Raw genomic sequence first — 12,851 nt, forward strand, 5'->3', positions numbered from 1 at the left:
GTGACTTTGTCCACCTCAAAACCCAACAAAGGGCAGATGCCTTATGGTTTCAAATCTGACCTTAAATCCAATTCATGGTTGGAGGTCAATACAAGATGTCTGTTATCAGTAATAAGGAGGTCATGAAACTGTCTACATTGCTCACCTGAGATCCACTAGGTTTTAATTCTTTAATGGAGAAGTAGGTCATTTGGTTGCATCAAGGCAGGACTATTTTTTACCCTAGGGCCATAAGAGGATCCACAAGGGATGGTACATGTCGGAAATCTATGCTTTTAATCATGTAGTTTCACCAAGAAGTTTTAAATCGATTTTTCTATAATTATTGACTACAGTAGTAAACTGTATATAAAAAACAACCCAAATGTTATAATTGGCCGTACCTTAATTTATACAAATTTATTTTAGTTCAACTGTGATGGAGGCTAGAAGGTTATTGAACCACCATAAGTCCATTCCTGGAACCAATCATTACTCGGCAATGAATGTAAAGTTTCTTGCTCAAGGAAACAATGGACTACCACTGACAGGGTTTGAACCCAAACGGTCAGCAATCCTTACATTACTAGTCTGACATGTTAACCACTCGACTATGCTGTCACTTGATAGTCATAAAGTATACACTAAAATTCAAAAACACAAACCTTTCTTGAACAGATATGGACTTAAGTATACTTTGTATGTGTTTTAACCTGTAATCTTATAAGAAATCTACTGAGGTCCAAAAGGCTAAAAACCTAAGGTTTGAATTACTAACATTGATCAGCCTGGTCACTTAAAACAGAAAGATATGCAAAGGATAATTAAGAAATATACTCGGAAACAAATTCAAAATTGTTTTTCTGTGCAATTCTTAGCCTGATTGGAGTTGCAATGCTTCTCAACTTTCTGTTATTTTTCACCATTAGAATAATTTTCTGGAGAAACAGATAGTGCTCATTATCTAGGCCTACATCAAATTGAACATTATTCTCAAAAAATTATTTCCAGTCCTGTCGTGTCAACAAACCTCAGTGGAGTCCCTTTAAAGATAAGCGAAAGACCTTTGAAATATCAAGTTTCAATCCTCAAATTTGCACTGCTGCTATATTAAATGTGTGGAGTAAAAAAATGACAATGGATCATCTTGCATGTAACCCAGTGACATATGTATTTCAGATATTCTAGCCTTTTCTTGCAAAGTTTTTCATACTAGTGATCTAGGCCAATCATGACCTACTGATTAAGACAAGTCTTTGGCATGACACTGGTAGAGCTGAGCCTGCAATCTTTGATAAAAGACAACATGCTCTAAAACATAGCTACTGCTGTAGTACATGTAAATAATACAATGAAATTAATTGATAAAAGAAATAACAAATCATGTCACATTACAAGTTTTTTTACATATATATTTTCACAATTTTTTTCTATCCATCCAGGTTATATTCAATGCATTATAATTCAAAGGCACACTTAACATTATATGTACATACAAGAACATCACATACTGGCAGGCAAAATGCCTGAATGCAAAGTTGTTAGAGGAAACATGAAAAGATTTCAATTAACAAGAGCTGCCACAGGATGCAGAATTCTTGATTAATTTAATACTGAATAATAAAGAAACACAAAACTAAGAAAAACTAACAAATTTGTCGACTTGATAATATCCCCAGCTATATGATGAAAGTCACATGATTGAATATTCTTAGAATTATGTACCTCAAAATAAGTGAAAATGAACTTAATATCATTAATTACTTGTAATGCCACAAAGTTCAATGAATTTAGCAGACTAGCAAATAATGTCAATAGTCAATTGGTCATTCATTTCATGTATAATTCTAATAGAAATTTTGCATCCTAAAATAACAAACAGTCACAACTTACTATGCCCTCACATCCAATACATACATACATGAGAATTCAAGAAATTTTTCTTATCTTATTTCTACATTAAACAAGAGGGCCATGATGGCCCTGAGGTCGCTCACCTGTATATAGGCCCCCCCCAACCCCCACCCCCCAACGTTGCAGGGCCAATTTAACCCAAGGGCTTTTATTTGCACAAACTTGGTAGACACCCATAAGAAGATGTTTCATGCTAAACATCTAAGCTCTAGCTCATTGGGCTTTTTAAAAGAAGATTTTTACTATACACATAATTATAGTTAAAAACAATGACACCCCTGGGGCCGGGCCAGGGCTTTTATTTGAACAAACTTTGTAGACACTTACTAGAAGATATTTCATGCTTAATATCTAAACTCTAGCTATTTGGGTTTTTTCAAAGAAGATTTTAAGTTTTTGCTATACACATATAAAGAAAATCAATGACCCCCAGGGCGGGGCCAATTTTGACCCCAGGTCTTTTATTTGAACAAACTTTGTAGACACTCACTAAAAGATGTTTCATGCTTAATATCTAACTCTAGCTATTTGGGTTTTTTCAAAGAAGATTTTTTAAGTTTTTGCTATACACATATAAGGAAAATCAATGACCCCCGGGGCGGTGCCAATTTTGACCCAAGGGCTTTTATTTGAACAAACTTGTGTCTCGTTTTTACTATATGCATATAGGGAAAATCAATGACCCCCCGGGGCGGAGCCAATTTTGACCCCAGGGCTTTTACTTGAACAAACTTGGTAGACACTTATTAGAACATGTTTCATGCTAAATATCTTAGCTCTAACTCTTTTGGTTCTTTAAAAGAAGATTTTTTTGGTTCTTTAAAAGAAGATTTTTTAAGTTTTTACTATATGCATATAGGGAAAATCAATGACCCCCTGGGGCGGGGCCAATTTTGATCCCAGGGCTTTTATTTGAACAAACTTGGTAGACACCTATTAGAACATGTTTGATGCTCAATATCTTAGCCATAGCTCTTTGAGTTCTTTAAAAGAAGATTTTTTAAGTTTTTACTATATGCATATAGGGAAAATCAATGACCCCCCGGGGCGGGGCCAATTTTGACCCCAGGGCTTTTATTTGAACAAACTTGGTAGACACCCATTAGAACATATTTCATGCTAAATATCTTAGCTCTAGCTCTTTGGGTTCTTTAAAAGAAGATTTTTTAAGTTTTTACTATATGCATATAGGGAAAATCAATGACCCCCCGGGGCGGGGCCAATTTTGACCCCAGGGCTTTTATTTGAACAAACTTGGTAGACACTCACTAGAAGATGTTTCATGCCAAATATCTAAGCTCTAGCTCTTATGGTTTTTTAAAAGAAGATATTTAAAGTTTTTTCTTTCGGTTGCCATGGCAACCAGAGTTCTGCATGGAATTAAATTCTTTGAACAATTTTTAAAGGTGACCACCAAAGGAACATTCCTGTGAAGTTTGGATGAAATTGGCTTAGTGGTTTATGAGGAGATGTCATTTAAAGTAAAAGTTTACCGACGGACGCCGGATGAAAAGCGATCACAAAAGCTCACCCTGTCACTTTGTGACAGGTGAGCTAAAAAGGCTGAAGCGTAATAACACAAATGGACTTGAAATTTGGGTGTTATTATTTCTTTATCAAAATACACATTTATGCAAAGATGATCTATAAAAATTAAGCACACCAGTATAAAAATCAAGCACACCAGTATAAATATTGACTCATTTTTCTTTAAAATGCCCTATTTTAATATCACTAAGTACCACAACTCAAAACTGCACATTTAGGTTTAGATAGTACATATATTTGATGGGCATATTCTTACTATTGTCTATAAATTTATTCTGAATAACCCTACCTTGTTATCAACCATTTGTAAAACATAGCCCATATTCTAAAATTCCTTAAAAAATACTTTTTTTTTTCAAAGTACAAAAGTTAAAAGGGGGAGATAATTCTTGTAATGACGGTAGTAAATTTAAAACATTTATTATGTGGATATGATAAGGAACATGTCCTTGAAGTTTGATAAAAAAGATACAGTAAAAGGTAACAAATTTAAAGTAAAATTCTGGTTCAAAAAAGGGAGGTGATACTTAAATATAGTTACTTGCAAGATGAACCATTTTCACATACAGTGTGTATGTAGATAAGAAACAACTATCTACCTTAAGCCTGCATAAACCTCACCAGTATCAGAAAAGAATATAAAAAAAGAACTAATTAAAAGCAAACTCTATGTTCAAAGGAAAAACAATTCTTGTTTTATAACTAGAGTTATGAACATTTCCACATATACTGTGGTTGCTGATAAGGTACATATATTTGAAGTTTACAGTAAATCATTTATGTCATAAGTAAGACATTGTAAAAAACTATTTTCCTCCATAAAAATGCAATGGTGAGTAGGACAGCAATGTATACAAGGTAAAGGTGTTAGGAAATGTGTAGAAATTGTGCAACTTCAGCGTGCCCTGCACAATGTTGCAATGTAAAAGAAACATCATAAATATAAATTACCTCTCCCTATTCAAGAGATATGTAAGGAATGAATCAGAATGGTAACACAGATGAACTTCAATTGTGTTCCAACAACCTTAAAGTTGGGTGAATGAGATGCTAGCTCTGCACATCATGTCAACAACCAGGCCAGATGACTCAAACATTTAATCTCGAGTTGAAGCATTAACCTTAAAGTTTGGCATCTGAAACCTTGAAGCTGATGTAGGCAAAATAAGGAAGACATCATGAACATTGTACCTCTCCAGCAATTTAAAAGTTAGACTGTAAATACAAAGTATAACAGGCTCGAACTTGTGACCTTTAACAGTGACCTTGTCCTTTATGGAGTGATCCTTGAAAATGACATTTACAGGTCATTTCAATTTGTGTTTTTTTCTTTTTAACTTATAATTGATCTTTCTTAACCCCATTACATGTATATATTTTAACCCCATACCTTTTTACTCTTATTATTCACTTTTTACCCTAAACCACTGTTGTTACAGACTTAAAATCTCATATTATAAACATACATATAAACAAACAAATCTTTACATGTTATCACAAAATTACATACACATATCTAGAAACAACAGCATAAGGGACCATTCTGTTTGCTGTTTTCTGTTGTTCAAATAAAGGGACTTTCTACTAAAACATTATAATATCTTCAATTCACCTAATTTCTGTTTTCGATTACAGTGACCCTTGACCATTTGTGGTTGGACAGAAAGACATCCAATGGCATAACATAAATATAAACATGACCCATCTGTCATGTTATAACAGCAATAAATCAATCTTATAATATCAGCAACTAATTTTTTGATTCTGCAAGTTGCTTCTCAAATCTTTCTTCTCTGTCGTGGAAAATCTTTTCCTGTTTCTTCCGGATTTTTTCATGATATATTCTTTTTCTACTTTGTCCACATTTGATTAAAGTTATAAAAGTAATAAACATTGTCAGTAACATCCAGTAAAGAGTTACTGTTCTTACAGTATTCTCAGCATATATAATCTCCTGGTGTCTGAAAAAACAAATGAGCCGTGTCATGACAAAACCAACATAATGGGTTTGCGACCAGCATGGATCCAGACCAGCCTGCGCATCCACGCAGTCTGATCAGGATCCATGCTGTTCGCTACCAGTTTCTCTACTTGTTATAGAGTTTATAAGCGAACAGCATGGATCATGATCAGACTGCGCGGATGCGCAGGCTAGTCTGGATCCATGCTGGTCGCAACCCATTATGTTGGTTTTGTCGTGACACAGTTCAAATATAAACAGTACTTTAATGGCTTTAAAAAGCTGTAAAAAGTTGTCCCGTACTTCACTTCAGTGTTGTTATATTATTCTGGTCCTTCAGGATCACTGATGCCAGCACTATTAAGTGTTGAGAATTGAGTACCGCTCAAGCCAGCACTAGAGGGCATGAGGGATGTTGCACTAATTCATTATCCCTCATGTACAATGTATAGACTAAAAACGGGTCTGAAATTTTGTTGTGATAAATGCTTCTGAGGGATCACATTGTTTTTAGTTTTTTAATATCTGATCAATGTAAAAGATTTGAAAGACTACAGGTATAATGTAAACTTATACATGTACTGGAAAAGATTGGTACCTAATGTTTCACAGGAAGAGCTACAATGGCTATCAGAGTGGACCTTTTACCATTTTTACATCAACTGATACTTAAGCAAACATGAACATAACACTTACAAAAGGTACTAAATGTTAGTCTGTATCACTTTCTTGAGAAAATAGAAGAGAAGAAAAAAATAAAAAGATATCATTTTTGAGAATAGAACTATAATATATACAAATTCTGGTCCACTCAACAATGCTACGTATCAGATAGCTTTGGGCCTTTTAATAAAAAAAATCTTTGAATATTGAAATATGAAAAATAATCAATTTTTACCACTGTAAAATATTCAAATGTATAATGCTCTATTTTTAAGATTAAAACTAGAACTATCACTAAATGTGATTAATATCCCCGCAAGACTGCTTGGGAAATGAGAATGTTACTAGTAACAGAATACCTTGTAAAGAATTGAAATAGAGTTATGGTTGTGGGCAATTAAAGATAGTTGTGGTTCTTGTATGTTGCATTTCCTTTCAATGTGATTGGCCATTGATGAAGTTTTATTGGATTACTCTGTAATAAGTCCAGAGAGACAAGGAAAAGGAACAAAGGGCAATAACTCTATAAATACTGAAGATTGAGTTATGGTTATTGTACACTGCACTTCCTCTCAATGCGCTTGACCATTATATGAAGTTGTACTGAATTCCAACTACTAGTTTTCAAGTTATGCACTGGACAAAAAAAAGGAACGAAGGCAATAACTGTAATTAGTCCAAATAGAATTATTGTTCTTGTGCACTGCACTTCATCTCACTGCCCTTGACCATTGTATAAAGTTTCATTGATTCCAACCATTAATTTTCAAGTTATGCACTGGACAATGAAAAGTAACAAAGGGCAAAAACTTTTCAATTAGTCAAAAAAGATTTATGGTTTCTGTGCACTGCACTTCCTCTCAATATACTTGACCATTGTATGAAATAGTTTTGAATTCCAACTAGTAGTTTTCAAGTTATGCTCTGGACAAGAAAAAAGCAATGGAAAAGTAACAAAGGGCAATAACTCTATAATTACTCTGGTCAGAGTTATAGTTCTTCTGCTTGACCATTGTATGAAGTTGTTTTGAATTCCAACCAGTAGTTTTCAAGTTATGCTCCAAACAAGGAAAAGTAACAAAGGGCAGTAACTCTGTAATTAGTAAAAATGGAGTTATGGTTCTTGTGCACTGCACTTCCTCTTATTGTGCTTGACCATTGTATGAAGTTGTTTAAAATTCCAACCAGTATGTTTAAAGTTATTTTCCCGGACAAGGAAAAGTATAAAAGGGCAATAACTCTGTAATTTGTCAAACTCAAAATGGAGTTATAATTCTTGTGCACTGCCTTCCCTTTAATGTGCTTGACAACTGTATGAAGTAATATTGAATTCCAACCATTAGTCTTCAAGTTATGCTCCGGACAAAAAAAGCAATGGAAAAGTAACAAAGGGCAATAACTCTTTAATTAGTCAAGACGGAGTTATGATTCTTGTGCATGGCACTTCCCCTTATTGTGCTTGACCATTGTATGAAGTTGTTTTGAATTCCAACCAGTAGTTTTCAAGTTATGCTCCGGAAAAGGAAAAGTAGCAAAGGGCAGTAACTCTGTAATTAGTCAAAATGGAGTTATGGTTCTTGTGCACTGCACTTCCTCTCAATGTGCTTGACCATTGTATGAAGTGATATTGAATTCCAACTATAAGTCTTCAAGTTATAGTCCGGACAAAAGAAAGCAATGGAAAAATAACAAAGGGCAATAACTCTGTAATTACTTTAGATAGAGTTATGGTTCTTGTGCATTGCACTTCCCCTTATTGTGCTTGAAAATTGTATGAAGGTGTTTCGAGTTTCAACCAGTAGTTTTCAAGTTGTGCTCCAGACAAGGAAAAGTAACAAAGGGCAATAACTCTGTAATTAGTCAAGATGGAGTTATGGTTCTTGTGCACTGCACTTCCTCTCAATGTGCTTGACCATTGTATGAAGTTATATTGAATTCCAACCCGGACAAGGAAAATGCAACAGACCGCTGGACCTACCGACCAACCAACCAACCACTGGGTGACTACTATATACCCCCTCAAACTTCGTTTTTGGGGGTATAATGATACATCAGTCAAACAGAATAAGTGCTGTTGATTGCTTCAGTCACTTTGGAGACGAGACACACAAAACTTAACCAAGTGTGATGCTGACGCCTGTGTGAGTACAATAGCTCTCCCTCTTCTTTGAAAAGTCGAGCTAAAAAAATTGCCTTAACCATGGAGGTTAACCTTGATTTTAATTTAGAAAAATCTAGAGTCTGTAGACTTTACAATCTGCCAACAGGCTTTACTTAAGGAAGAGAAATAAGAGAAATAAAGTATATAATATATTTACACAACAGTTTCTGGAATATCATCCCTTGTTGGATACTTTTTGGCCCAGAGTAAAGCTAGCTTTTGTCGATTAGTAGGTTTAACATAATATCCAGATCCTGAAATAGTTAAATTTCATTTCAAATATTTCATATGTAAAAAATTATACATGCACTATTAAAATATTTCATGTTAAATGTATTAACAACACAAATTATAAAATTTAATTTGTTTCAGAATAGTGAAAAGACGGCTGTTCCTATGGCACAATGTTTGCTAATACATATGAGCCGCGTCACAACAAAACCAACGCAATGCGTTTGCAACCAGCATGGATCCAGACCAGCCTGGTCATCTGCGCAGTCTGATCAGGATCCATGCTGTTCGCTATCAGTTTCTCTTCTTGTAATAGGGTTTGTAGGCGAACAGCATGGATCCTGGTCTGGATCCATGCTGGTCGCAAACGCATTGCATTGGTTTTGTCGTGACGCGGCTCATATATATAACTCAAAATAGGGCTTTATTTACTTAGTATGGTTGTGTACCATTTAAACATTAGAACAAGAGGGTTGTGAAGCTCACTTAAATAATAATGCTCAGGTAAATACAGGCATAACTCTGAGAGGCAAAGTAGAGTAGATATAACCTATTTGAAATCTTAGTGACCTTGATAAAAGAAATACTAAATCTCACACCACAAGGGTAAGGGTAAATGCAAGATACCTACCGTATATACCAAATAATATTATGATACTGGTCATCAAATAAAGAGACTGGAAAATCTATTTTAATATGATTGTCTTGCCTTTGGCCTCAGAGAATGAAAGAGGTTCATATATAAGGACTAATAGGTGCTTTGCACAAATAATTGAGAGATGTGTCAATAAGGTAAGTCTTTGTAATGCTGCTAAGAATTAGAGCATTCTTGACCATTCTCAGATCTTAATAGTACAACAAGGGTATTAATGCAGGAAAGTACGCACTAGGATTTGATACTGTGAAAAGCTATTCTGTAATTTTGTGCTAAACTAAAATCTATAAAATTATTAATCTGAAGACATGCATCAACTGAAAATCTTAATTGGTTGTGGAGACAGAACTTGCACACTAAATGTTAACCAAGTATTTTCTAAATTCACAAAGAAATATGCATGATTCAGAAAATAATCAGAGCTACAGTTCTTAATGTGCGTGGACAATAACCTACATTTAATTTTTTTATGAATGAATGTTCAAAAGAATAGTCAGATATAAAGCTGCATGCCAAACTGTAATCAATTATTACAATGCTCATGCCAGGGTTATGATAGTCCCAGGTTTCTTTGAGAAGTCAAGCTTAAAGTAATATTATGTAGACTCAATGACTGGGAGCAAACTCCATCTAATGGAGGAGTTACTTATAAAATATCAACATACATGTCAAATATGTAAAATACTGGTCAATAAATAAAGGCTACCAGAGGAGAGAAGTTAAACTGTCCAGAAAAGTAAATTTCTGGCCTCAAAGGCCCAAGGAGTGGAAGAGTTCAAACAAAAGTCAATAATTATGCCAAATTAAATATGAGATAAAAATAAAGGTTGTATGACTCTTTATTACATGCTTTTCGGTGGTTTATAGAAATATATCAGTGATATAAAACTGGTAATTTCACTGTTTTAAACAGTGAAATTACCACTTTGATAATTTCACTGTTTTGAATTTAAGCCCCTTACGTTGTTTCAGTGAAATACCAGTGTGCACAGTACTGGGAACCAACTTTATGACATGACGTCGTAAATGACGTCACGTTGTATTATTATTTGGCGCGCTTTTCATTCAGTATTAGGTTTAATGTCTTTTTAAAACGTTTCCTTGCATATAATAAAAAGAAAATTTGTTTAGTTTAGTGTAAGATCGAAATATATTTCACCTTGTGAACACCAAAAGTTCATATTTCACTCGTGGCTGCGCCACTCGTGAAATACACCTTTTGGTGCTCACTCGGTGAAATATATTCCGATCTTACACTGAACTAAACAAATATCCTCTATATAATTAAGTAAAATCCCCTTAGTTCATGATAGTAACCCTGCCGACATTGAATCTTCTGTAAAAGTGAAATTATATGACTGATGATTTACAATACTTACTGCCCTTGAGGTACTCCCTTCGTGATTCCTTAACCTCTTCTGTAATAGAAGACAAGAAAACAGTACAATATACACATTCTGTAGGTTGTGCTAAATCTGTGATTAAATGATCATTAAATTCACTGTCATTTCATATAGATTTCATATATATGCTATAATTTACCTATATAGCTTGCCATAAGATGATCCTATCTTATACTTTTATACCCTTGAATGTAATATTAATTACTGCAGGTCCATTTAGTCCAATATAGCTTTATACCCTTTAATCTAACAATAACAGAGAGTCCAATATAGATTTATAAATGTACCCTTTAATCTAACAATAATAGAGTCCAATACAGATTCATATCCTTTAATCTAACAATTACAGAGAGTCCAATATAGATTCATACACTTTGATTTTACAATAACAGAGAGTCCAATATAGCTTTATACTCTTAACTTTGATGATCATCTTACCAACATAGTTTGAAAATCTTGACTTTGTCTCTGCCTCAGTTACTGCACTTTCTTCCTTTCCCTTCATAACATCTGTATTGTCATCCTTGTTGTTTTCTGTATTCTCTTTTCCAACATTTTCAGCACCTGAGTCTTTACTTTTATCTATAATCAAAGTAAATATTACACTTAACTTTTCATAGAAAGAAGACCTGACAATGCTGATGACAGCATGTCCCCTATCAAGTTTTTCATTACTGCTTGTAAAAATATGTCCAACTCTTTAACATAAGGAAGGCACACAGTTTCTTAATGCTGCTTAATTGGACCTGATGGGCTGAAATACAGTTCTGTAACTCACTCCACATGTGCCCAATGGGATTTAGGTCTAGGGATCTTGCTAGCCAGTCCAAACAAGTAATACCTCTTTTTGCAAGTAAATGACAATGATTGTATGAGGACAGGTATTATTATTCATCAAAATGAATCCATTACCAACTGTGCATACTGCTGGGCAGTTAGTTTGAAGTTGAAGTTTTTTCAAGTCAGTATAACCAGGAAATGATCATAAGCACCATAAATAGCCCTTCTTTTTTCTATATAGAGTTGCCTCACTATAGGAACCTCACCCAGGCACTAGTGGTAACAGTATGGTGCAGATCATGTGCCACATTTACCTCACAAAAGATCCATCATTTCAACTGCCTGCCAACATATCTGCATCATATGCTTTTTAAAATTCACATATGCCTTAATTCAGTTATAAACATTACATTTTGCCTTTCAAACTCTGCCTTTCAAGTGAAAAAAACCCAAAAGGTATACCTGTTTGGTACATACATTAGTCCTATAAATATAAAGCTGCTTCAGTGATTTTTTACCTCTGCATCCTGAGTCCAGGACTTATTGAATTTGCTGTGGATGCAAAGTTTCAAATAATGTGCATCTTTTAGATGCATACTTTTTCTGAGTAGGGAGTCCTGTCTGACCGGAATTTGGTAATAAATACCAAATTGTGTTCAAGTTATGTCAATCATATTCTAGGTCTGCAATTCTTCTACAGATAAGAAATAATAATGTGCTATACTATAGATAAGCATAAAAATATTTAAGGAAAATTTTGGGACTCGTAGATTTATAGCCCATCGAGTCCTAGGACCCACACTGATGAGTTTGTAAAAAAATCACTGCTGCTTTGAAATATTTTTGCTTCTGGGCAAATCAACGTTGGGCTTGACCGACATAAACTATAACAAGTCTGTAACGACTGATATATAGAGTAGTATATAACATATGAAGTGTGACAAAAATACTATCAATATATAAGGTTGCCTCGTTTTCACAACTTGCATATGCGAACTTCCTGTCACTCAAGGTTTTCACAACTAGCATATGCAACTTTTTATTGAACTTTTGGCCAGCTAGCCACTGCCATAGATATTATGAAGATTCACAATGTGTGAAAAAATGCATTTGCATAGAAAACTTTGAGTAGTATTTCAAAAGCAATATATTTCGAGCAAAATATCAAAATCATTATTCATAAAGATTAAGTAACCTATGTTGAATATATTACCTACAATTCGACACTGACAGCCTTCATATAGTAATCAGCTAGTGTCAGTGTTAATCTGTAAATTTCAAACTATTTGTATTTGTACGTGTACTGACCTTCTGCCAAATGTCTGTGATAAACAGTAATTTTTCTCTCTCCCATACGTCCTGATCCAAAATATTTCAGTCTACGTAGACTTTTGTACTGGAAAGAGTGCTTCGAAAGGAATGACATGGCATATAAACGCAGGTATTCGCTAAAGTTGGTAGGATATCTAACTACTTTTATCTAATTGACAGGTTTGTTGACAAGTGACGATTGAACCTAAACAAATCCGAATGATGATCTTCCGGTCCGAATCGGTC

The 12,851-nt window shown here is 34.3% G+C and overlaps 1 protein-coding gene across 1 annotated transcript; it reads right to left on the bottom strand.

The window, feature by feature from the left end:
- Positions 1-1,365: 1,365 nt before the first annotated feature.
- LOC132727304 (uncharacterized) lies at positions 1,366-12,818 on the bottom strand. The gene is made up of 5 exons (XM_060712736.1): positions 12,603-12,818; positions 10,953-11,096; positions 10,491-10,529; positions 8,383-8,479; positions 1,366-5,402 (listed from the first exon to the last, which is right to left on the bottom strand). Exons 1-5 carry the CDS (start codon positions 12,718-12,720, stop codon positions 5,192-5,194), a joined length of 609 nt encoding a protein of 202 aa, XP_060568719.1. The 5' UTR covers positions 12,721-12,818; the 3' UTR covers positions 1,366-5,191.
- Between the last annotated feature and the right edge of the window lie 33 nt (positions 12,819-12,851).

The sequence above is a fragment of the Ruditapes philippinarum genome, unplaced genomic scaffold, assembly GCF_026571515.1.
Source record: "Ruditapes philippinarum isolate M1 unplaced genomic scaffold, ASM2657151v2 ctg862_1_1_1_1, whole genome shotgun sequence".
NCBI classification, from domain to species: domain Eukaryota; kingdom Metazoa; phylum Mollusca; class Bivalvia; order Venerida; family Veneridae; genus Ruditapes; species Ruditapes philippinarum.

Excerpts from the sequence above, each read along its gene's own strand:
- LOC132727304 (XM_060712736.1), bottom strand. The coding sequence starts at position 12,720 with ATGTCATTCCTTTCGAAGCACTCTTTCCAGTACAAAAGTCTACGTAGA. Across the intron at positions 10,530-10,952 it reads AAGATTTTCAAACTATGTTG|AAGAGGTTAAGGAATCACGA; the intron begins GTAAGATGATCA and ends CTTCTATTACAG. Across the intron at positions 8,480-10,490 it reads AAGGGAGTACCTCAAGGGCA|GATCTGGATATTATGTTAAA; the intron begins GTAAGTATTGTA and ends TAACTATTTCAG.